Source organism: Myxine glutinosa, chromosome 9 (assembly GCF_964187855.1).
Source record: "Myxine glutinosa chromosome 9, kmMyxGlut1.1, whole genome shotgun sequence".
In the NCBI taxonomy this organism is placed as follows: Eukaryota; Metazoa; Chordata; class Myxini; order Myxiniformes; family Myxinidae; genus Myxine; species Myxine glutinosa.
This window is the reverse complement of record NC_136269.1, coordinates 120864410-120891302: the sequence shown is the minus strand read 5'-3', so window position 1 is coordinate 120891302 and position 26893 is coordinate 120864410. Positions and strand designations below refer to the sequence as shown.

The window sequence follows — 26893 nt, the reverse complement described above, 5'->3', positions numbered from 1 at the left end:
TCAAAAATATTTGCTCCTTTTCTTTGAATTGTATTAACATTAATAATACAAGGCTTTTGATTTTGAATACAAGACAATAGTTTATCAAGATTGATTTGATTAATATATACCCCAGTTGGTTCTTTCCTACTCATTTATTTATTAGAAAAATCTATGTGATATTAATCATAACACCATTATCTGTATTAATCTGCAATTCTGTTTCTTCCAAAAGCAAACAATATGTATCAACTTCTTCATTCTCCCCTCTTTCAATGTATAGAGAAGTATCCACTTGAATAGACTTTATAGTTTCCTTTTGAGAACTCAGGTCAATTGCGTAGATTGTATAAAGTTTTTGAAACGCAACCATATCCAAAATAGGTTCTTTATTACCGTTGCTTTCACACACCGTTTGGTAAGACTTGTTTGTAGGCTTCCGCATAATCATTTTTTTCCCAATAAATTTCCAATCTATCTTGTGGGTAAAATGTGCCATCCAGAGAAACCCAAAGTTGTTTCAACCCCTGCATTATCACTCAACGCATTATTCTTATCAGTAGCACTATCTCCATCTGGTTTCTTAAAAATGAGCCATAGGTAGCATGGCTTTCCTTGAAGAACACCTAAATTCCAAGTGTCGGTAGTGTGTTCCAGTTTAACGTGTTGACATCTTCTTTTAAGGTATGATACATTTAGCGGTTTATTTGAGTTAAGTCCACTATTCAACATCTCTTCCGTTTTAAGATTAGGAGTATATTCACTAATATACCAACACAAATGATTAATAACAAATTTATTATTAGCACCAAAAGCATTAGCAGTCCCAAAAAGCAATCTATTTACATTATCATTCCTTTGTAGTTGAAATCTAATTTTAAGACCATACAAAACTTTATCATAATCGCAAAATCCAAATATATCCTTAAGGGGTACTGCTACGGTAAAACTATTCTCTGCTTTTGTTTCATCATTATACATTGCCTTCCTTTGACTGTAACCAGGGTCTGCGTTTGTTCCCGTTGTCATATCAGGAATAAAACCTTCAACAGCTCTCTTACCCATTCTATCACTAAACGAATATAGTGTAAATTTCATCATTTCAGATGTAGTAGAGACATAATCAATCGCTTCAACCGTTTGTGTTCCAATATACAGGCGGACACTATCAAACATTTTCTAGAAGAAATCATTTACGAGTGTAGCATTAGTATTATTCGCAGCCTTAGTGAATTTAAATTTACACAGCAAGAAACTATCAGCTAGATTCAAGTAAGTTTGTTGATTATTTATTTCAAAACTTTTTGTTCCATTTTAATTCCAGTCTGTTCCTGTTATAGCATTTACCTTAAAATAGTCTTCCTTTTTAGTGGAGTTTGAAATGATAATTATCATACCATCCAAATCATAGATACTATCAATCGCTTCCACACTTGTATTTATATAGCATTAAAATCGTTGAAACCCTGACCCAAGTATTTGAATGATTTTTTTGTCGTTCTTGTGCAGATAGTTGAGTTTTGCCTTTTTAAAATTTCTTTGATTGCTTGTAATTTATGAGACTCCTTTTGAGCATCTTTGATACTCTTTATAGCACCTGCTACATTTCCCACAACAGAAGCAGTTGAACCAATTAGGTCTTTATGTTTAAGAATGGTTGAACCAATACCCATTAGAGTATCAATTATCCCATCTCCTTTATTTCTAAATTGATGCCCTACACCCTGTTGTCTCTTCGGTTTATAGTGTAGTCTACCAAGAAACATACCTTCACCCTTATAGTATGGTGAAAGGAACATGCCTGAGCCTGTAATTATTTTATATTTTCCCAACTCGTGTTTCCTCACAATAACCATTATTTATTTATTGGAAAATTTCACGTCGGTGAATTCTGATAGATATAATTTCTTCATTAAAGGAAATCGTATGATTATCTTGATCGGTTATCCTAAAATTTACTCTGTATATGATTTTTCCTGACACAGGTAAATAGACAAGATTTTTTGGTTCCATATTGAATTTATAACCAATCGGGGTTGCGTATGCGCTGAATGAAAATATTGTATTTGTTCTTATTCCATCGTTATAAGCACCATCAATCAAATCACAATGAATTAATACCGAATTTATACCGGAGGATATTTGAATAACATTATCACTGTAAAACGTCCCGTTAGTCTCAATCTTTTTTGAAGAGAAACCCAATAGCTCTCTAAATGAATTATCAATTGTGAAATCAATGTATAATTATTTTTGAGTCTCATAGTTGATTTTGAAGTATATTTTTGAATATCTATAACAATATTTTTTGGTTCATCACCTTGTTCTTTCATAAGGTGAGAAATTTCAGAAGATATTTGAGAAATCTCGTAAGCTCCGGATGAAACTGTTATAGTTTTATATCCACTTCCTGAATCATAACTAAACTTGTTATTTTTCTCTGTGATATTAAAATGGGTATTGTAAGTTTCCATTGACAATAAAGATGCTTCATATTCTTTTGCGGGGTCAAGTTGTAGTGTGTAAGGGAATGAAGCTGTGTAATCACTTGTCGTGAAATTAAAACGAAGAATTGTGCTTCTCATCTTATTTAATATGTAATAAAATATCTTTGTATTGACATTTATTAATTATTTTCATATTCATCAACTGGTCTAAAATGGCTGAGGCTTCATTAAAACAATTGTTGTTCCTAGTATCTTGTGTTAACATTTCCATTAAAATTATTTTAAATAATAAATATCATTAAACCCCCATACATTTCCTCAATACAATAGCCTCTTCCCTTGTAAGAAATGGTGTAATCTCATCAAAATACTTAACATTGATCTCTCATTAATCTTGTGAAGTAATTCATTTTTGGTTCTAATTTAAAAGTTATATATTTTTATTTTATTTTATCATCATTAATTAAAAGATAATCACAGAATAAACATTGTTTATGGGCTTTTGACTCTGTGTTTAATCCCACTCTATCACAAGCCGGACAATTCTCTAATTTATCATGTGGAGTATCAGGGAATTCAAGAGGCTCAATATCTGGTATGTCGTTTGGATTTATCATATTTATATAGTAAAAGATTACTTAAACTAAAAATCATCTTCACTATAATCGGTGCTTTCATAATCATCATCATCTATAAAACTACTTTCATAGCTATCGTTAAAACACAAACTCTCAGTATCATAACTGTCTTGCGAAGACAGTCTCACTACCACTATCATCACTTTTAAAATCAACAAAATCTTCACGTGAATAATGACTCATATTGAATTAGAAGAAAAAACATTACCGTCTATATCCATATACTTTTTTTTCTTTAACAGATTCAACTACAACATATTTTATATTAAAGGTAATTTTAAAATGGTTCCTAACTCCTATTGAGCGAAATGACATTTCTCCTGATATATTAACATCTTTCATTTCATCAAGAGTAACATCTTTGGGGTTATTAAAGAATATAGCAATTTCACCGTCTTTAGAGCTAATAGTTTTATCTTCCTTTTCGATAGCTTCAGTAAAAAGAGTTTTCTTTTTTGATACTTTTACATGTTTCATTACCTCCTCTAGTTTATTATAAATCTCCATAAATAGTGGTGAAACTTTTGTTATAATTACTTTAATTGACGACTTCCCAAAGACAGAGAATGATCTTCCTTTAAAAGGTATTGAGTAGCTCATATTATCCTTCATCATAGGTCCAAAAGTTATTGAAATCATCTTTGTTCAATTTTACATCAGTGCAATATATTTCAGTATCCTTTTTAAATGAGGAGATTGATTGAAATTTGTCTTTTGTGTTTTGAAATATTGTATTTATTAGACAAAAAAGTGATTGCCAAGAGATTGAGGGGAAAATAACTTACTATAATCTCAAAATGGTATGTGGTTCGGGAGGGGGTCAGACGAGGTCATTAAGAGAAGTTTATCATTTCATATCAGCTCAACGGCGATACCTAAACCGAGAGTTAAATTCTAATATAACATTTGTCAATATTCGAGATGGTGATTGTTCTTCTAAGAGAATTAAATTATTCCCTAAAAATGAAACACAAATATTCGTTGGGTCTCTGCATGAGTATAATGAAAAATGGGGGGAGTTAATAAGTTAAATGCAGGGAGAAAAAGGGTGTAATTTTTCAAGCCTGGCATGCCTGGCATTTCAAGCCATGGGCAAGGTATAGGGAAAGTGGGCGGGGCTTAGGAAGGAGAAAAGGGGGCGTAATTTAATGAGAGAAAAAAGGGGTGTAATTTTTCAAGATAGGTGGTTTGAGTCAATAAGTTTCCATACTTTTCCCCATTGGCTTCAATGTTAAATTTGAGGTGAGCTAGAACCTATGAGTAGTAGTTAGGTCGATTGAGGATTAAATATTTGGAAATAGGTTGTCCCAAAAGAGGGTGAAATCTGGTTAAAAATCCAGAGAGTTATTAAGTTTTTAGCTCCTTCCCCATTGACTTCAAGTTTAAATTATATGTGTGTTTAGTAGTTGGTAAATTAGCTTCGTAAAAAGTGGACGCAATTTTTTGAGAGAAAAGGGGGTGTAATTTTATGAGAGAGGGGGTGTGAGTCAATAAGTTTTTCCCTTTTTTCCCATTGACTTCAATGTTAAATTTAATGTGCCTCAGAACCCAAGCCAACTTAATGGGGAAAACTCAATAAAGGTCATCTTCGGGTCATCCAGGTATGGAGTTTAATCCAGTTTAATCCAGTTTAATCCCACCCATGGAAAGGTTTTTGTGCTAAAACAAATATGGCGGCCAAACCACGTGACCGATGACGTCATAATTATTATTTAAAATTATACAGGTGGAATTGCACCTATGGTGAAAATTTCCTGTCAATCGGACCAACAGTTGCAGAGAAAATCATATTTATTCTGTGCGGACAAACAGACAAACAGACTCAAATGCAATACCCCCTCCTCAGGCGAGAGTAAAAAGGGGCGCAATTTAATTAGAGAAAAGGGGGTGTAATTTTTCAAGAGAGGGGGTGTGAGTCAATAAGTTTCCTTAATTTCCCCCATTGACTTCAATGTTAAATTTAATGCGCCTCAGAACCCCCATTTTCCCCCTACTCATGTCAGCGTTGTTAATAACAGTAGCGTATCGTGAAAGTCTTTGTACAAAGGTTGCAGTGTTAACCATTGAATGAAAAACCTAGAACAGGTACTCGGTGGAGTGCATACCTCCACCTGGCTGAATAGTTTACGTTTTGTTTCCCAATGATGGGCCGGATCTGGATTTGGACCTGAACCAAAATCAAATCCATTTTAAGTTCAGGCCTTCCCAACTCATCCACCAAGTTTTGTCCTAAGTCATCCACAACGTTTCCAAATATCATATTATGCATCGTTTTTGGCCACGTCTCTCAATGGTAACGAATCAATTTTTACATTTAAAATAATCTCGGATCCTGATCGGAATCTTCACCAAAATCAAATAATTTCTTCCTTGTCACATTCCCAACCTCTCCACCAAATTTCGTCCGTTTCCGTCCACAACATTTTTGAGATATCCTGTTCACAGAGAAACAGACAAACAAACCGAGAGGGTGAAAAAGTAACCTGTGGCCTCCTTCGGTGGTGGAGGTAAGACCTATATTTAGCATCGTGACCTAAAAATAACATTTCATAATAAACTACAAAGGAGTCCAAAATAAGCTTAAATTTAACTATCGTAGACTTGATGACGTAACTTGTTAGAGCGGCTGCATGGTTGTAGACCCTATCGGCTTATAGACCCAATGTGCATGCGGGTAGACCCTTTAGAACCCTTAGAGGAGACTAACTATTAAGACCCTATGGACCCCGTTAGAACTTAGACCCCTGAGATCCTAAAGAGCCCATGATACCCTGTAGGACTGTAACCGTCTTAGACCTTTGAAGACCTTTTAGACCCTTTAGACATTTGCATCTTTGTTTAGAACCCTTAGACCTCTTTCTCGCTTTTCACCCCTTCAGACCCTTTGGAACCCAAAACCCTTTAAGAACATTGACGACCCCAAAGACCATTTAGAACTCCTGCAACCCTGACACACTTAAGACCCTTAACCCTTTTGAAGTCCCATAAAACAGACCACACAAACAGCTCTATAGTTTTCTTGGAAAACACCGACTGTTCTTTTTCAGCAAGTAATGTGCAAACTCGACCCACCAGAGGGTCGATCCTTTGCTAGTTATTTGTAAAAATTCAACGTCAATTCATTTTAAATTCCTGAGCTATCTTGTCCCCTTGGATGAAAATATTGATAGAAAGTAAAACATTGATTTAAACGTCACTTGTGTTCCTCACCACTGAGTGCGGGACTTTGTTTTGTGGCTCTTCCTCTTGAACCAGGAAGATGGTTCAAATGATTTAACTCCGGCAAACAATAACATCGCAATTGCGACCACCAGGACATCCCAAACTCGGGACATCATTGCTCCCTCCACAGCATCGATCTGGAACATCCATGGACATGGACAAGGGCAGGGACAGGAGAAACGTTTATTACATTTTAAATTAAACTAAACAATATTTTTACAATTCGCTTACAAAATCGAAAACTTGGTGACATAAAAAACAAGATGTTTGTGAATTTTTTTTTCCGGGGAAACTTTATCATCCGTTTTAGAAAAGGGTTTAGACCCAACTTTTCAAGATGCATTTCATCACCATCATCAATCATCCATCATCCATCAGCCCGTTTTCAATCCACTGGACACAGGATGAAGCCCCCATTGAACTCCTACTGGTCATATTGTTTTGGTGACCAAGGGCAGTTTTGCAAGAGGGTTTGGGAAGCAATTTGTGATTTGTTCAGAATGCTGGTGATAACTCGCCTCCTCTTTGTGAGAAACGAGTGCTGGCAGACGGGTCCTCTGGCTTAACGTTCCTCCGATGGTTGGTACACACACTGATGTACCACTCTGCACGTGAAACACCAGGGTGGCAGTTTATGCATGGATCAAGATTCAAACCCAGGTAGGACAGCTCAAGGTGAGTGCGCAACCTACTAAGCCTTGGCAAGCCTGAGATGTCTTTTATCGGTTATCAATTTGCACCTTACAAACGAGTGCAATGTGTGGTACCAGTTACATAAAAAGTATACCGTGAACATTCCTCCATGGACACGACCAGGAAGAAGCGTTTTCCTTGAACGGACAAATTCCAACTTTGCTTGTTGGGGAAAGTTAACCCGAAAACCTGCAGGTTCCAACCAAACATAAACTCTTTATATTCCTCATCACATCCTCTCGACGATGAGGGATTTACCAGCAATTTACCAACAATCAGCATTTACCAGCAATCAGTGTTATCATCCGCCAGGTGGATGGAGGTTATGTTTTCACCCCTGTCTGTCCGTTTGTGTTTGTTTGTTTGTTTGTTTGTGAACAAAATATCTCAAAAGGTTGTGGACGGATTCGGACGAAATTTAGCAGAGATGTAGCGCATGTGACAAGGACGACATGATTATATTTTGGTGAAGATCGGGATTCGGATCCGGCTACTAGAATTTTTAAGTGATTCTTCACCATTGAGAGATAAGGCCAAAAACAATACAGAGCAGGTTATCTCAAAAGGTTGTGGATGGATTTTGACGAAACTTGGTGGACCGGTTGGGTGTCTGACGAGGACGATTCCATTCGATTTTGGTGAAAATCTGAACATGGATTCGGATATGAGAATTATTTAATTTTTAATGATTCTTCACCATTGGGAGATTGGGCTAAAAACGATACATAGCAGGTTATCTCAAAAAGGTTGTGGATGGATTTGGACGAAACTTGGTGGACCGGTTGGGTGTGTGACGAGCAAGAATTGATTAAATTTTGGTGATGATCCGGATCCTGATCCAGCTAGTAGAAGTTTGTAAGTGCCAACCAGGCGGAGATATGCTCTCTACTGAGTGCCGTTCTTGTTCTTCAATAATAATAATAATAATAAATCTTTATTGTCCCATATTGAGGGAAATTATTCTTTGGTGACACCGTAAGTTAACCATCATTAAAACATAAAACACAAAGGGAATAAGAAAACAAAATAAAAAGACATAAAATAAATATAAAATATGGAAGGTTGACTAAACAGCAAAATGTCGAGGAATTTGAATTTAGCATTTGAATTGCACGTGGTACAAATGACCTTTTGAAAATGTTCTTCTTCATCCTCCTTACACGAAAGCGTCTCCCTGATGGAAGTTTTTCAAAAAGTCCGTTCAATAAATGACCATGACCAACTCCAGACTGGTCGAAGGCCCCAATCTACCATCTTTGAGCCTCTCATTCATTCCCATCATATGCCTGAGTCCCCTCCAAGCGTTACGAGCATCACCATCGTGTAGGTGTTCTTCAATCTTATCCTTGTACGACCGCTTACACCTGCCGATGACAGAGCGCAATTCTTTCTTCGCCTTTTCACACCTACCATTGTCCCTCTCAACGCTATCACAACCACCATTATCACTCACAACACCACCAACACAACTGTTATTGTCACCCACATCACTCCCACTACCACCGATGGATGTGCAGACAGCAGCAAGATCAGTCGATGTGCAGACAGCAGCAAGATCAGTCGATGTGCAGACAGCAGCAAGATCAGTCGATGTGCAGACAGCAGCAAGATCAGTCGATGTGCAGACAGCAGCAAGATCAGTCGATGTGCAGACAGCAGCAAGATCAGTCGATGTGCAGACAGCAGCAAGATCAGTCGATGTGCAGACAGCAGCAAGATCAGACGATGTGCAGACAGCAGCAAGATCAGTCGATGTGCAGACAGCAGCAAGATCAGTCGATGTGCAGACAGCAGCAAGATCAGTCGATGTGCAGACAGCAGCAAGATCAGTCGATGTGCAGACAGCAGCAAGATCAGTCGACGTGCAGACAGCAGCAAGATCAGTCGACGTGCAGACAGCAGCAAGATCAGTCGATGTGCAGACAGCAGCAAGATCAGTCGATGTGCAGTCAGCAGTAAGGTCAGTCGATGTGCAGACAGCAGCAAGATCAGTCGATGTGCAGACAGCAGCAAGATCAGTCGATGTGCAGTCAGCAGTAAGGTCAGTCGATGTGCAGACAGCAGCAAGATCAGTCGACGTGCAGTCAGCAGTAAGGTCTGGAATTTGCCTAGTTAGGGCAGGAATTTGGAGCTTGTTCAGGGTGCGGCGATACTCGCTTACTCTTTCTGAAGGACACCATGGGATCTTTAACATCCACCGACCCATGCTGGCAGACGGGACTTCCAGTTTCATGTCCATCCGAGGGACGACACACACATTGATGAAACACCCCGCATATGAAACACCAAACTGACATTTTATAGCTGCGTCGAGATTCAACCCCAGGACAGTTTGGAGGCAGGTGTGCATCCCTCTAGGTCATCCGGTCAGCCCAAATGCTCTTCAGGGTACGAGAAGACCATGACTGTTATCATGTCCTGAATCCTGTTCATCTCACATCAGCAAAGAGGTGAAGAGGATTCAGGACACGACAACTGAAGACGTGATGTGAATGTAGTTCAGGCACACCTCTCTTTGTACAAAGGTGTCGTCCAGGAAGCATGGATTTTTACGATTTTTTTTTCAATAATGAGATGGCACCAATGGTTGGCATTGGGATTGTTGAAAACAGTGAGATTACCATTTACATTTATTTCTGTTTGAGGAGGCCTACACAAAATGCATCGTCTTCCGTACCAACCAACCTTGGCGGATTAATCTTTGGATGAAATATTCCAGAAGGGAGGCAGTGACAGGTAAACTACAAACTGTAGTACGAAGACAGTTCGGAAGGCAAGTTACTCATTTCTTTCTGTAATCTTCCAAATTCGGGGATGAACCACTGCACCTGGATGGCAGGTAACGTGAAGCTATGCAAGCAAATGGACAAGAAAAAAACACATAATATAAAAGGAATCTTATCAGGTTTGTGGGCACAACATTGGGCACCTTTATGGGGCGGCATCGACTTATTGGGGCCTGAAACTTTTTGAAAATACACAATTGAATTTCCTCATCTTGCCACTCCTCAAACCATTGTGTTTTTTTCTACTTCCTGCTCTCAATTCCGCCCTTCTTCGTGCGTACAAAGGGAATAAATGTATCCCCATCTTGCTCTTGAGATGCTCTGGGATTTGTTTTGGAAGATTTGGGAAGAACGGATTGGTCGGTGAACTGAAGGGAATGGAAAGGAACGGAACTGAACATAACTTAACTGAAGTACTGACCATAACGTAACATAACGGATTCCAGAACAGAACTGAAAGAAATGGAATGAATTGCCAAACAGAACAACAAAACGGAGAGACCACTCCATGTCTAAATGCGCTGGGTCATACTCCCATTGAGTAAACGAGGAAATAAAAAGTGATTTGCACAAGCAAATGTCTCGCACTATGCACGAGGTGGATGAGAGTGGTGAGGTGTAGAAGGTGGGTGAGACTGGTGAGGTGCAGGAGATGGATGAGAGTGGTGGGTTGCAGGAGACGGATGAGACTGGTGAGGTGCAGGAGATGGATGAGACTGGTGAGGTGCAGGAGATGGATGAGACTGGTGAGGTGCAGGAGATGGATGAGACTGGTGAGGTGTAGAAGGTGGGTGAGACTGGTGAGGTGCAGGAGACGGATGAGACTGGTGAGGTGCAGGAGACGGATGAGACTGGTGAGGTGCAGGAGATGGATGAGACTGGTGGGTTGCAGGAGACGGATGAGACTGGTGAGGTGCAGGAGACGGATGAGACTGGTGAGGTGCAGGAGACAGATGAGACTGGTGAGGTGCAGGAGATGGATGAGACTGGTGAGGTGCAGGAGGTGGATGAGACTGGTGAGGTGCAGGAGGTGGATGAGACTGGTGAGGTGCAGGGGATGGATGAGACAGGTAGGGTGCATGAGATGGATGAGACTGGTGAGGTGCAGGAGGTGGATGAGACTGGTGAGGTGGATGAGACTGGTGAGGTGCAGCGGATGGATGAGACAGGTAGGGTGCAGGAGATGGATGAGACTGGTGAGGTGCAGGAGGTGGATGAGACTGGTGAGGTGGATGAGACTGGTGAGGTGCAGGGGATGGATGAGACTGGTGAGGTGCAGCGGATGGATGAGACAGGTAGGGTGCAGGAGATGGATGAGACTGGTGAGGTGCAGCGGATGGATGAGACAGGTAGGGTGCAGGAGATGGATGAGACTGGTGAGGTGCAGCAGATGGATGAGACAGGTAGGGTGCAGGAGATGGATGAGACTGGTGAGGTGCAGGAGGTGGATGAGACTGGTGAGGTGGATGAGACAGGTGAGGTGCAGGGGATGGATGAGACAGGTAGGGTGCAGGAGGTGGATGAGTCTGGTGAGGTGCAGGAACATATGAGGGTGCACATCGTGATATTGTTGAAGCCAAGGGTATGTATTGACAATCTGAAACACGACTTTACTCTTGGAGTTTTTGAAATTTTAATCAAACTGCCCCAATTTGTGGTTTCAGCAACATCCATCAATGCCTTCAAGTCAGGTCTTGCTTTTGTGTTTCTTGAGAATGAACTTTTTTTCTTTTCTTTCTTTTTTTTAGCAGATCCTTAAAATCTTGTTACAGCCGCCAGACCTTTCCAAAAATCCCGGTTTGAATCCGGCGAGTTGCGTCAAAGTGACTGCGACGGTCACCAGATTCAAAGACTCCCTGCCGGATCCTCGTATCGAAAGCCACGTTATCGGGCAGGTTGAGTTCAGAGTTGTGCAGAGACCAAGTCAGGTTTATAAGTTGTATTCGTGCAACAACAAAAAGGGTCAGGAATATACAAGAAGCAAACAGTGTCACAATAATAAAATGAATCCAACTCACTATAAAACTATCCCCAATTTACCCGTTGCTAATATATGTGTCCATGAACAATTCACACAACGGATGGCAAATCCTTCATTTAACTGTCTTAAGGCCTCATGTACATGATAGAAGACGAGGGGGGGGGGCGGGGGGGGGTGGGGGAGGGTAAGCGTTTCATTGCTGCATCTTGTTGCACACCGGCATATTTGTACCCATTGTACATAAGACATAAAGCCAAAGAAGCAAAGAATGATTTCAGCTCAATGCAAAAATTCCAAACCCTCTCACTCAATATATCATTGTTTATCCTTCCGCGACAAATATTATAATTCCAATATCGAAGACTCCATTATGAATAGAGTTTGAGATATTACAATTGAGCTGATGGAACCAAAGGACCCGGGTGGGTCGAGGGTCATGTGAGGCAGAAACGGCAAGCTGGATGACCTGCCGGTCGGATGTCCACTGCGCAGGTATGGATCTTGAAGGAGCCAACGAGTAGCCGCGTGGTTGCGGATCGTACCTCTGACCAATCGGCACCAGGCTCTGCTTCCCCCGACAAATGAAACGTTACACGAGTGCACAATGGAGATCAAGGGAGACCAAGGAGGTCACTATAATAATGAATTAACTAATCCCATTGGAAGTCATTTTTTCACCTCCGTCGCCACACTCACCTAGCTGCAGCTGTACTATAGCAGCCAACACATCGGTGGTCAGGCCCCAAACGTACAGCCTTTCCACCTCGTGGACACCTGGAAGTGTAGCCAATTCCAAATGCATCCCGTTTGTGTCCACATGCCTTGGGGTACCTGTGAAAAGTTGGCTACAATCGACCTCTCAGCTCTTACAAAGGTAAACCGTCAAAAGTGGGGTCAGTTGCTATGACTAACATATGGTCAATAGTCGTCAAAAGTAGTGCAACACCTCGCATGGTGTCTAAACCAACTAAGCCAAGCTAATTTGTGCTATTGATACATTTGAAAACATAAAAACAAGAATGACGTCATGCAGAGCACGGTACTTGTAAAATCCATCCCTCCCACCACAAAAAGTTGCCATGGATACATCAAATTGTCGATTTCATTAAGATGAAAGTTCACAATCTCAATCAAAACTCAGGTCAATCGGATTAAAATTCATTATTTTTCAGATGAAAATTTATATTAGAAGTTTGACCTTGAGCTGACCTTTGACCTCAAAAATAGTTGGTTTCAAATTTTCAATGCGACACTCTGCAATTGCTGTTTAATTTCGAAGTCAATCAGATGAAAATTGACGATTTTTCAGATGAAAATTGATGATGTTACAAGTTTGACCTTGAGTTAACCTTTGACCTTTTGACCTCAAAAACAGTTGCTTTCCAAATTTAGTGTCTCAATATGCAAATGTTGTTCAACTTTCAAGTCAATCGGATGAAAAATGACAATCTTACTATAATTCACCAAATGTCTGTCTGTCCGTCTGTTCCCAGGTACCGCAAAAACAGCTGAACCGATCGCAACAAAATTTTGGGTGGGTAATCCTGGGTCCCCCTGGAGTAAAATAGGCTATATTGTTTTTCCAATTTTTTTTCTAATTTTCCAATTTTTCCAAACACTATGGAATAATATTTACCAATATGAACAGTGATGTGGCTTTTATTGAAAGTCTACAAATTCTTTTTTAATATATTTTGATGATTTGCGTGTGATATGATTTAAAGGATGTTTATATAAATCGTTTAAAATAAAAAAGCCTTCAATTTCGGATGATTTGCCTTGTCATTTGGGCCTCATAATTGAAGCCCTGCCCATAGGGCGGGTACCGTTGCTAGTTTCAGAAATTTGACCTTAACATTACCTTTGACCTTTTGACCTCAAAATCAATAGACTTCTTCCTTATGACAAACTACTCTCCCATTTTGTGAAGTTTCATTAAGATCAGTATAAAATTGTGACCTGGAGGCAATTGACAAACAGACAGACAAACAAACAGACACAATAACGCACAAGACCAACCAATATAATGGGAAATCTTTGATTTTTGCAAGTAACAACTTCTGTAAAAATGAAATGCTTTCAATCCAATCCACAGTGATTTTTTGTCGCTGCAAATGTACAGTCGCAGCCAAAAATATTGGCACCATTGCACTTTTTTCAAATAATGCACCATTTCTTCCAGAAAATTGTTGAAATTAAAAATTATTTTGGTATCCACATACAGTATGTATCTCTTTGGTTTGCAGTGGAACAAAACTGAAAAAGCTGAAAAAATTACTAAATCTTAGCTTATTCCACAGAAACCCTAAAATGGCCCAGACAATATTATTGGCACCTTTTAGAAGTTGTTAGAAATAATTAGATTTCAAGCAGGTGATTCTCCTTTACTTTGGAATTGAACTTACTTGTGGTGAGTTGCAGGTGCCTGCAATATACAAACCACTCATTCAACCAGTTTGAATAGAGAAAAGGAGTCATTCTGCTGTTTTGTGTCACTGTGTGTGACAGACCCCTTTGGGGGTCAATAAGCATGGAGAAAAGAAAGAAAGCAAGAGAATTGTCTTGAGGTGGTCAGACACAAGACTGTAGTCGAGCATGGACAATCAAGGCTACAAGTCCATCTCTGGAGACCTTGATGTTCCTGTGTCCACTGTACGCAATGTTGTCAGGAAGTTTAAGGCCCATGGCACTGTAGACAACTTCCCTGAATGTGGCCGCAAGAGAAAACTTGTTCGAAGATTGCAGCGAACGATTGTTCGAATGGTGGAGAAAGCACCTCGATCAACTGCCAAACAGATTCAAGCTGACCTTCAGACACAACGTATGATCGTTTCAACTCGCACCATCCGTCACCAACTCGATGAAAGGGGGTTCTATGGTAGGAGACCCAAAAGGACCGCACTGATAAGAAAGCCTGACTGGAATTTTCCAAACACACCTGAACAAGCCAAAATCCTTCTGGGAAAATGTCCTGTGGACAGATGCGACCAAATTAGAGCTTTATAGTAAAGCACATTATCTCTATGTTTACAGAAAACAAAATGAAGCCTTCAAAGAAAAGAACACCTTCACTACAGTCAAACAGGGAGGAGGTGCAGTGATGTTTTGGATTTGCTGTGCTGCCTCTGGCACTGGGTGCCTTGAATGTGTGCATGGCATCATGAAATCAGGAGATTACCAAGGCATTTTGGAGCGCAATGTTGAACCCAGTGTCAGAAAGCTGAGTCTCCGTCGAAGGTCATGGGTCTTCCAGCAGGACAATGACCCCAAACACACTTCAAAAAGCACCCAGGAATGGTTCAAGACAAAACGCTGCACTGTTCTGAAGTGGCCAGCAATAAATAAGTCCAGATCTAAATCCCATTGAACACTTGTGGGGAGATCTGAAAACAGCAGTTGGGAGCAGGCACCCTTCAAATCTGGGAGAACTGGAGCAGTTTGCACAAGAAGAGTGGGCCAAACTGCCAGTAGAGAGGTGTAGGAAGCTCATTCATGGCTATAGGAAGCGTTTGACTGTAGTTATTTTGTCCAAATGCTGTGCTACCAAATATCAAGTCCAGGGTGTCAATAATTTTGTTATGTTCTGATTTAAAAGGATATATTAAGTTCTGAATCAAAAACAAAGGTTCTGTAATATTAACACTGAAATAAAGAATTGTGGAGACCAAATACTTTTGTCAATTTCAACTTATCTTTCGAGAAAATTGTGAGTTATTTGAAAAAAGTGCGAGGGTGCCAATATTTTTGGCCACGACTGTACCTCTTAATTATCCTCCCTCTATCATCGCCATAGTACATCAATCACAAGAACAATCCATAAGACCTCGCACATACCCTCCATCAGCAGCAGCGTAGTGTCCCACAGGATGCGTGTCGTGGACATCAGGACAAGTACAGAGAAAAGGAAAGTGCAGATTGGATCCGCGATCTTGTACTCTGGCTGTAGGTCCAAGGTGATGACGACAATGATATAATTTAGTTTTTACCCAGACTCCTCATGTCCCAAGCTTTAAATACCAAGAACAAAGAGGGATCAGAGGACGTGCCTTTTGACCCACATTGGCAGAAAAATGAAAAACATTCACTATAGGGGCAATACCCCTGGGCGCTCACCTGGCGCAGAATAGAGCAGTATACTACACAGACTAAAGGAATCTTAAACAGTATCACGGTATGTTAAACCAATTTCAGTGGTTGCTGGAAGACAGGGCAGCATGTAGAATCATACCAACATAATTATAAGACTTTAACAAACAAACAAAAAATACCTACTTTGGGGCGCAACCCCAAAGGCCACGACTGTACCTTAGAACCCACAGACTGCCTTAGACCCCGAATTTTTTTTAATGTCGAGAATAAACTGGTACATCGCCGGTGATGATGGTTGTGGTCAAGTTTCATCAAAATAGTGTTTGTCGTTTCAGAGAAGAAAGTAAATTCCTACTTTGGGGGTCAAACCTGGATCCACTTTGATCCCTGGTAAACCTCCTTAGTCCACGATTTTTTAAATGCCGTGAACAAACTTGAGTTGCAACAGGCCAAAGATCATTTGTGCCAAATTTGTTCATGATCCCATAAGCGGTTTCGAAGAAGTTGGAAGTGTTTACGGACTGACGACGCACCATCGCATAAGCTCCCCAGAACTACGTTCCAGGTGAGCTCAAAATGAAAAGTTCAAATTAAACCAGGACCGTCAATCATCATGATGATCATCATCATAGTATCATTTCAGAAGCTTGTTTGGGTGTTTGACTTCTATTCACTCCAGAATCATGGAATGAGTTGAAAACTCATGGTTGTACTCGGAGTTTGCATGGGAAGGTTTGAGGTGGTAACCAAAATCATAGTCCTGGGGGTTCAGGTTGGGGAGAGCACCCCAACTCTCTCTATGTAAATGTGTATCCTTTAACGCTACCCAATGGAAGCTGGCATTACAGATCATATTATATGCCATAGACATCATGAAAGTGGGGCAATTAACCATCAGTAATTCCGGGGCAATTATCTCATCCATAATTACACAAGGAACTTCAATGCAGGAGCAGGCTGTTCAGCCCATCAAGCCTGCCCAATCATGTCTACATCATCGTACTCCCCATCCCCACTACTTCCAGACTGCCTCAAATGGCACTACCCGTGCAGCGTGCAGTTCCATGCATTCACCACTCTGAGTGAAATACCCCTGCCTTCCGATAGTAAGATAGTATCGTCTTAACTCTTCTCTTTTTCACTTTTAAACCGTACCCCCATGTCCTGCTGGTGTCCATTTGTTGAACAGTTATTCTGCACTTTTTAGGTCACCTCATCTCGATTCCCGAAGAAATTGACTTATAAAACGGGATGTGATGTCCGGACGTCTGTCCGTCCATCTTTTTTCAATTTTGGATCATGGGCGCTCCCATGGGGGGTTACCCCCCAAACTTAAGATCCCTACTCGTCCCTTATTGACCAATTTATTGTTCTGAAACCCGATACAGCCGTTCTACTTGATGGTCCGCAGGATCGCTCGGTCTTAAATTTTTCTATTTTGGATCAGGGGGCCTCCCAGGGAATCAGGCAGTTCCCATTGGGGTTTCCCCCAAATCAGCAGAGGTCTGAGCTACAACCTTGAGAGATGACCGTCAACCCAATCGGATCTATTTATTACCCTGCGCTCGCGAAGCGAAAGGCAGGGTTAAGCATTCAGGTCCGTCCGTACGTCGTACGTACGTACGTGCGTGTCTGCATTTAAAAAATTCATTTTCTCGGCAACAGTTGGTCCGATTGACTCACGGGGTCGACCTCACGGGGAGTTATGACGTTTTTTAAGCATAAACATTTAAAACCAAGCTCCTGCTTCATTTGTGATCCTATCAAGGGGAAACTTCACAGATGAGTTCAGCATACCAGTCTACTAAAATCACCTTTTGGAATTTGCGACAGGTCATGTGGTTTGGCAGATATAAATAATTAAACGAAAATATTTTTAAACATTATAACTCTTGAACCGCTTCATTGATCGACGTGAAACTTTATATTATAGTTGAGGTAATGATGTGTAATATGTGTGCTAAATTTCAAGATGATTGAATTTAAGGTCTGGAAGCTAGAAGTTGTTATTGCATGAAGAAGAAGAGTCTTCTAGAGTGGGCATGGAATTAATTATCACACTGCAAATGACGAGCAGGCAAAGTATGGAGCGACCTCATGGGGCCATTTTGACCTGAAATAAAATTCTGATTTCAGATTTGTCAATCGCTGGGGTATATTAACACACGACCAAAACAGATTTGGCGAAATTCCAACGATTTTTGACGAAAATATAACATTTGTGTCTGCATTTCAGTAAAGTAAAGTGTGTGCCATGTCAGCATTTTAAAAAATTGAAACGTGGCTGATTGTAAATAACTCCATATGGGGAATACGTGTTAACGATGACGTCATTGGTGCCATAATTACGACGTCATAATTCGACAGGGACAACGCTTAGGCTGATCAGTTTGAAATTTATTGAGCATGATCTATGCAACAATTATTTATAGAATATAAATTTATGATGTCATCGCTCACGTGGTCTGGCAGCCATATTGGATCAAAAAAAAAGAAACGTTCAAAAATAGAAGAGTTGGCTCACACCAAGTTGACTGCGCAGGGTAAGTATTCTATGAATACCATCTAGTTTTGTCTTTAGCCATTGTTATCTTGAACAGCCACATCAGATCCACGAAAATCGTCTCCTCTCTCTCATGTAAAAAGTCCTGCGTTTTCCAGCTGCTTGTCATAACTTAGTTGAGCTAGGCCTGGTGTAACGTACCAGATAGTTGATAGAAGGCATGGTCTGTACAGTACATGGTTTACTGCCATGGGACAAAATGGAAATAGAACGTGTGCCAATTGTTCCTTCGACGTATCCTTCACTCTGGTGTCCTTTTTGTTTTCCGGGCATTAAATATGGTGACAAGAAAACGATGGCTATGTGCGGTAATGTGAAGGAGTTCAACCCCAGGCAGTCATTGTAACGTTTGTCATTTTACAATGAGGTGAACTACATCATGGCAGACGCGGGGCACAGATCATCCATTTTGTTGTTGGTCGTGGGAGACGAAATGAATGCAGTCATCCATCCAGTCACTTCGAGCACCCAGAAAACCGGGAGAAGTCGGCTTTGAAGATATCTTACTGTAATTCACCAAATGTCCGTCCGCCTGTCTGTCTGTCCATCCGTTCGAAGGTACCGCAAAAACGGCTGAACCGATCACAACGATATTTTGGGTGGGTAATCCTGGGATCTCCTGGAGTATATTGTTTTTCCAATTTCAGCTTTGGCCTCCAGCATTTCCAGGTTTGGACTCCCACATAACGTTATTTTCCCGGGTGCCGCACAAACGGCTGCACCGATCGCTGCACAGCTGTGCTGCACAGCTGCACCGATCAGACTCGGTGACCTAGGACAAAGACCTTTTATAAGGACATGGGTTGAATCCCTGCTTGAGAGAATGCCAATCCCCTCCCCGCCATCACGGTCGTCTCTCCAACTCACAATCCCACGAGATATGCAGAAAGGACGACCCAAAACCAATTGTCTTCTTTTTGATTCGTATATAAACATCATTAAAAGTAAATAATGACCTCGGCCAAAGTTCAAACGACGTGAGTTTAATCTCTACATGAGAGAATTCCACATAGCTATTTGGGCGGTGTATACGCTAACAGATCGCTGTCTCCATCGATCTTGCCAAGGCCGTAACACCTATCGGTCAAAATCCTTTTAACTGTTGATTTGGTGGTTTTTACAATGAAGGAATTTACAACATTAACAATGTTGTTAAACGTTTATTTTGTGATTAATTTGTGATTGGAGTTATGTTGTTTGGAATGAAAAAAGAGAAATTGAGTTCAAGTGAATGACGACATGCCGTGATGGTTTCTACCTTCTAAACGTGAATTTCGCGGATCGCCATATGCAGATTCGCCACGGACCCACGATCGATGTTTCTATACGTGAACGTACCCGTTTGTTTGTGAACGGGTACGTTTTTCATGGAAGTCCTCCACGAACTTGCTGTCCATGTCTGACGTGCGACTGAGGGTGCTACAGGAATGTGGAATTTATTGGTTTCATGCTTTAGCATTCGCCGTATCTGCATTGCCTGTTTGCTTCCGGCCTCCCACCTGTGCGTAGCATGGGTATCTCACTAGTTGAGATAATTGTTAAAGAACATTTTTCGCCCAAGACCCATAAAACCCTTGCATGTTGATGGGTACCCTGCAAAAAACAGAGCAGTCCATCAGTTCATTCCTCGCAGAACTACTGCACAAGAGGCAAGTGGACACTGAGTATGGTTCGATGCTTTATGAGTTCATACAGGACCAATTCATCTTTGGGGTGAGTGATGAAAGTCTTCAGAAGAGGCTTTGGAAACCAATAGACTTACATGGAAGACCATTGGCCCATGAGTCAGCTCGAAGTGGAACTGCTGTGATTTGAGAGGGTTTTGGGGGGAGTCAGTCGTTGAGTACAGTCCATAAATCGTTGTCTATAACAACGAAGACCGTCAATTGTTAGAGATGGGGGAGAAAGCATTCCCCAGACCGATGCCGATTCAGGACTGAATGTTGTCTTTGTTATAGTAAAATGGGTCATATCACAAGACGTTGTGGTTGAAAAGGCGACTACAAATGTCAGGGAGTGACTAAACCAAAGTCTAGAGTCCAATGTCTGGATTCATCAATGGATGTGGCCGCATCAGAGTCTGAGACATCCAGGTATTGGGATCACTCTTCAGTGGATCTCAGTAATGTGGAGTAGTGGGGCAACTTAGCATAACAATTGTGCATATTGTGAGGAAAGCACCAAATTTGGCACACGAGTAGACTATCCTATTATGAACAGATTTGGATATTGGGCCATCTCAAATTCAGCCCCTGATGGCTGTGGCAGCCATTTTCCAAAATGACACCTTCAGCTTGTTCCGACGAATTGCATCATCAATTGGCTTGGTCCTTTCCACCAGGCATTCTCTGGTGAAAGCCTGGAACTGATCTTGGCCAATCTTCTTCACATTCCTGACAGTCTCAACTGCAGCAGGACCTGCAATTTCCTTTGTGTCAAGGACAACCAGATCCATGCTCTCTTCCTCAAAGGGGTTGCCAAGCTCTTCTATGACGCTGACAAGGGCGCGGACATCCTTGGCGAAAGAGGTCTGCACACTTGGTGTCTGGTCGTGATGACGTGTGTCCTCTCGCCTCCCCCAGTGTTGATGGCCATCTTGGAACTCTTCTATGGCCCTGGCAACTTCTGGCCCGGCAATCATCCAACGCCGCAGGGCACTTGGGTTGTCAGTGAGGCCGACTGCTCCACCATCTCCTTTGAGGCAGGCGTTATTCTGTTCATGCGCCTGGTCAATTGGGATCGAAGAGAACACCTTCTTCGTCTTCTGTACAGTGAAGTTGCCAGCCCTGAATTCTCTGGCTACATCTGGGTGCTTCATTGGGAGTGCAACCATGTCCCTCAGGTGAACAGGGACTCACCTGGCATAGTGTGTGTGGTCTAAGGCATGGAACCATGGGACCAGTTCCGTCAGGGCATCAAGGTACATCGTGAATGAAGCCTGCCGCGGAGAACGCACGTAGACCAGTACCAACATCTCTAGTTCCAGCACAGTTTCCCAGTACTGAAAGTTGGGAATGTCTTCTCCTCTCTGGTGACACCAGTCTTCGAACTCAGGCAGGTCTTCTGCATCATCAGCATATGTCATACAGTGGCGTTCATACGCACGGTGTTGCAGGATGTGCAGTGCCGCTGCAGTTATTTGATGAGCTCTCCTTGTGCGGGTGACGTGGGCAGCTCGCAGGAAGGAGTCGGCCGTCCCTGGCGTTGCAATCTCAGCTTGCAAATCTGCAAAATCTGCAAATCTTGCAAAAATCAAATCTCTGAATCTGAGATGGCCCAATATCCAGATCTTTTCATAATATGATAGTCTACTAGTGTGCCAAATTTGGTGCTTTCCTCAAAAAATGCACAATTGTTATGCTATATTTAGCTTAGCTGCCGGACTAGAGTATGATATGATGCATCACATGTCCAGTTCTGGAGCTTTTACATGCACAGTTGATATTGAAAGGTCCAAGGTTCTGTCATCAGTAAACACGGGAGGATAGTGCTCTCTCATCAGTCTAAAGGTGCATGTAACTCTCTTCTCGTGCCTTCGAAGTTTGCCATCTTGAAGTCTAACAACCTTACCTTACTAGCGCAAACTCCACATCTCAACAATATATTTGCACATAAGATGTTGAGGTCACTTGCCCACAGATGTTTGGCATCTGTAATTCTGGGGGAATTAGCTGATCGATAATTCGGAGGAAATTATCCCATAACCTCCATCTACTTTCGGAGACGCGCTACCTGCACGCCCGAAATAATAATAATAATAATAATTCACTGAGGGCACTTGTTGTCCAGGTGTCCATTAAAGCAATCTCTTAGCGCAGGCTGGAACTAGTTCAAGCGAGAACTAAACTCCTTGTTTTCCATTAGCAGAAGCCTGAACTGGATGGCCCGGTAGGTGTAGAGTAACAATTTCGTTGGTTCACAATCAGCTTGTGCATTCTTTTGTCAATTTGAGATGCGACAACTTTGTCCTGAACTAGTCAGAACTCACCGGTGGAGACAAATCATGAGCTAATAACGTGTGTATGGTTTGATAGGTTGAATAGTAGTCTTAATACTGTTACGTTTTTGGGGGTAGAGATGAATCTCATAGGAAAGGTAAGATGGCTTAGTTTAACATGGACCGCGTGGTGCATAGAAAGCCCTTTACGATGTATATAAGCAGGGTAAACGTGCAGGTTAAGAGTGTTTGCATGTCGCCATAAGGGGCGTGGCTTTTGTGTTAACTAGTTTTAGGGCGTAAGATTAATAAACCCCAGTGTCTAATTGGCCCAGGTGATTTTTCCCGAATGTTCTTACAAAAACTCGGCCAGCCATGCAATCGGCCCCATTGCTACAACAACACTGACAAGTGTTACGGATTTGTGACTTCCGTTATTGTGGTTTTCACCCACTGGACATGTTTCTGATATTATGTATTATTATTAGTTTCACAAGGTTTATTATTCACTAATGGTTATCAAAAGTTCAAAAGGATAACTGTAAGTGAAATAGGAAACCGAAAGAGGAAGACAATAAGGTGAGGAGGGAGAAGCAGCGTGTGCAAAGTCGGAGAGGACGGTGACGTCAGCGCTCGGTAACGAGCCAGGTTTACCGACAGCCGCGAGGGGATTTTTGAGTTCCTGGAAGGGACATCCGGCGATAAGAATATTCGCTGGAGTGGAGAAATCTGCGTAGACAGATTTGGGGCGCTGAGATTCCGACGAATCCTTGCCTTGTCGCATCGGCTCAAGCCAGAGCCGTCGGCCATTTTGAACCCCGTGCTTCGGACACCTGTGAACGTTTGCTTTGTGTCATCTTCACCCTCAACATCCTACTGTCTGTCGGGGATGAGTGGGTGAGACCGCTTCGTCTCCAATTACGTTGCGGTTTGCTGAGGGAGCGGTGAAGGTGCGCCTCTGGAGGGCGCCATTGTACAGTTTGGTGGGAAGAGCACCCTTGCCCACTGTACACGCTTCGGATATCGACTGGAGAGCGAGATTCGGGCTTCGACCGGATTTCGTTCCATCGATCGCGGGAGCGAATCCCATTCGCCTTGGGAAAAGTCATAGAGACATTGACTTTGAGGAGTGTCCGTTCATTTGCTGGCAGAGCAGTGAGTCACTTGACTTTATACAAGATATATATCGAGTGCACTCTTAATGGCCATTTGCTGTACTGTATTACCTGTGTGTGATTTATAATACAAGTTTATTCATTTATAATCATTGGTGTGGTTTCACTATTGTTTTTCAACGCAGGGTAATATATTTTTCTGCCGGGGTTCCTCTCGGGGTTCGGAGGTTACCGAGACCAGGAGATTGTAGAGGACTCCGTAACAGAAATTGGGGGCTCGTCCAATTGAAACTCGTGGGCTCGAAATTGGATCTTCGTCCGGGATCTAAAATTCCTTAAATATCGTCCGGGATAGAATTCCCTAGCATTCCCAAATTTTCCAATTTTGGAATTTGTTCAACATTCCCAAATTTTTCAAAAAAAAAAAAAAAAAATTCTTGGGGGGAAATTTCTTGTGTGAAGGTTAACAGGTGTTAATGGATAGTCACCATGGAGTTTGATGCAGAGAAGTTTACAGCGACCCTTAGTGAGGCACAGTTCCGAGCGTTACTGAAATCGGAACTCTTGATATTGGGCAAACATTTTAGCTTGGAGGTCCGAGCTAAAATGAAGAAAACAGAGATGCAGACAGTGGTGATAGAATCTATGGTGGAACAAGGAACATGGAGAGAGGGAGCCTTGGATTGGTTACCAGAACAAGAAAGTGTGGAGCTCCAAAAAACGGAGATGCAATTGAAGAGCCAGGAAAGGTTAGAAGAGAAAAAAACAGAGGAAAGGAGAGTGGAAAGAGAACTCCAGGAAAGGTTAAAAGTACAGGAAAGAGAACTCCAGGAAAGGTTAGAAGAGAAAAAGCAGAGGAAAAGAGAGTGGAAAGAGAACTCCAGGAAAGGTTAGAAGAGAAAAAATCAGAGGAAAGGAGAGTGGAAAGAGAACTCGAAGCAGAGGAGAGAAGAGCCGAAAGGGAGTTAAAGGACCGTGAATTGGCGCATCAGCAGGAAATTAAAGTCAGGGAGCTGGAGTTCATGAGAGAACGGGGAGAGGTACCACCCATGCCGACTGGTTCCATAACTAGTCAAAACACCTGGGATGTTGGCAGACATGTGAGGCTGGTTCCACCCTTCAATGAAAAGGAGGTAGCCAAGTTTTTTTTACACTTTGAGAAAGTGGCTCAAATGCTAAAATGGCCGGAGGAGTCCTGGACCATATTAGTGCAAAGTGTTCTGGTGGGTAAAGCTCAAGATATTTATTCGGCTTTACCGATTGAGCAATGTGCAGATTATGAGATAGTGAAGAAAACCATTCTCAAGGCCTATGAATTGGTCCCTGAAGCTTACCGGAAAAAATTCCGGAACGCCAGGAAGAGGGAGAATGAGACCCATGTGGAGTTTGCCAGAATGAAAGAAACCGTGTTTGATCGGTGGTGTGATTCAAGAGGAGTTGGGAAAGACTTCGAACTATTGCGACAATTGTTTCTGGTAGAGGAATTCCAACAGTGCGTCCACGAGGACATTAAAGTACATCTGGAGGAAAGGAAAGTACCAAAGTTGTATGAGGCAGCAACCATGGTGGATGACTATGCCTTAACACACAGGATGAGGTTCCATAAACCTAACTTCCCACCTAGAGTTCACACGGAGAGTTATGATACATCTGGTGCAGAGAACGAAGTTTCAGGGGGGCGGCCTCGAGATGAAAATGAGGACCACTCTGATACCACGACTTCTAGAAATCAGAAGACTGCGGTTCCAAGACAGACCTATCATCCGGGGGGCTCGAGGCAGACCGCCGCCCCCATGCCTTGGCAGACCACGAGGTTCTCCTCCAGGCCTACTTGCACTTTTTGCCATAAACCTGGACACTGGATGTCCAACTGTTATGCTCTGGGAAAGGAAAATCAGGAGCGGAGTTCGACTAGTACGGCTCCAAATGCGATGGCCATTGTGAGAAATCGCCCTCAAAAGGGTTACCAACCATTTATTTCCGAGGGGTTTGTGTCACTGGATGGAGCCTCGACTAATCGGAGACTGGTTAGGATATTGAGGGACACAGGAGCACATCAATCTTTAATGCTTGAAGGCATCTTGCCATGGTCCGAAGAGACGGCAACTGGGGATAGTGTTCGTTTACAGGGGATTGGTGGCTGTGTTAGTGCTCCACTTCATGTCATCCATTTGGAGTCCGATTTGGTGGCAGGACCGGTCACCGTCGGTTTGCAAGCCACGCTTCCTGTAGAGGGAGTATCGGTTGTTATCGGGAATGATTTGGCCCGTGGTCAAGTTTATGGGAACCCGATGGTTGTTAAAAAGCCCAGTAGGGAAAATAACACCACACCAGTTAGGGATGGCGACAAGTTTAGCAAGTTATTTGTAGATGGACTGAACTTCAAAACAAATGAAGATGTTTTGGAGTCTGCCTTCAGCAACTATGGACCGCTTTTGGAAGTAGTGCTGATAAAAGACAGGGGGACACAAAAGTCAAGAGGGTTTGGCTTTGTCACGTTTGAAAACTCAAAGGATGCCAGAGATGCAGAAAAGGATCTGAACAGAAAGAAGTTGGAGGGTCGGACCATAACAGTAGGGAAGGCATTTCGTAGGCGTTGAGGGGTCTACAGAAGAGGACAACGTGGCGGTAGTTTTGGTGGTGGCCGCAGCCGATATTACTATGGGGGCTCCCAGAGTTACGGCAGCTCCCAAAGGAATGAGTATCAGGGTAGCGGCCGAGAAGGAGACCGCTATTCACCTGACTACCGTGACAAGCGGTCCAACCGGGATTATTAAGAAAGTTAGAAAGAGTTGAAGCACTGAATGCTGCAGAGCAGCCGAGCCAAAATTCCTACACGGATTAACCGTGAACGCCACGTTCCTAAAGGCGTCCATGTCGTGAACTTTCCGACATGGATTAACCGTGAACGCCACGTTCCTAAAGGCGTCCATGTAGTGAATACTTCCAGGCCTCACCACCCAACCACCTTGGAACCTGGTTTTCATCTCAGCCTCCCGAAAAAAAAGTGCTATCGGTTTGCTGGATTTTGGATCTTTGATCAACCCCTTAACCTTCATTCACAAGAAACTGACAGTAAAAGTCAGAGGGTAATGAGATGGAGTTTGGCTTTGCAGGAGTCCAACGGGAAATTGAACATGTAAAGGGCAGGGACAATGTTGTTGCTGATGCTTTGTCCAGAGTGAATTAACTTTGGAAATCTCTGTGGGTTGTGTGAAATTTTGTTGCTTTATTTTTGAGATATTGATAATTGTTGCCCAGGGGAATTGATGATTTGGATTGTGAATTTACTTTTGTTTTTAAAAAAGGTTTGCATGCAAAGAAGGTTTTCGCTGTGTTCAAACTTTCTTTCTTGAGGGGGGGAAGTGTTATGGATTTGTGACTTCCATTATTGTGGTTTTCACCCACTGGACATGTTTCTGATATTATGTATTATTATTAGT

At 42.1% G+C, this 26893-nt stretch overlaps 1 protein-coding gene and 1 long non-coding RNA gene across 4 annotated transcripts in view; one reads left to right on the top strand and one right to left on the bottom strand.

Moving 5' to 3' along the window:
- Positions 1–26893, top strand: part of LOC137435009 (uncharacterized) — a 183898-nt gene that overhangs the window by 37594 nt on the left and 119411 nt on the right. The gene's annotated exons all lie outside the window — the stretch shown is intronic.
- The window catches only part of LOC137435006 (putative proton-coupled zinc antiporter SLC30A4), a 49267-nt gene continuing 34063 nt past the window's right edge, over positions 11690–26893 (bottom strand). For 2 of the 3 annotated variants that reach the window (XM_078784844.1, XM_068128326.2), the window contains exons 8-10: positions 15581–15686; positions 12443–12577; positions 11690–12311 (exon numbers count right to left, since the gene is read on the bottom strand). In XM_078784844.1, coding sequence (XP_078640970.1) covers positions 12181–12311; positions 12443–12577; positions 15581–15686 — 372 coding nt within the window. In that variant the 3' untranslated portion in view covers positions 11690–12180. The remainder of the gene's footprint in view (positions 12312–12442; positions 12578–15580; positions 15687–26893) is intronic. The other variant, XM_078784843.1, reaches the window with a different exon arrangement.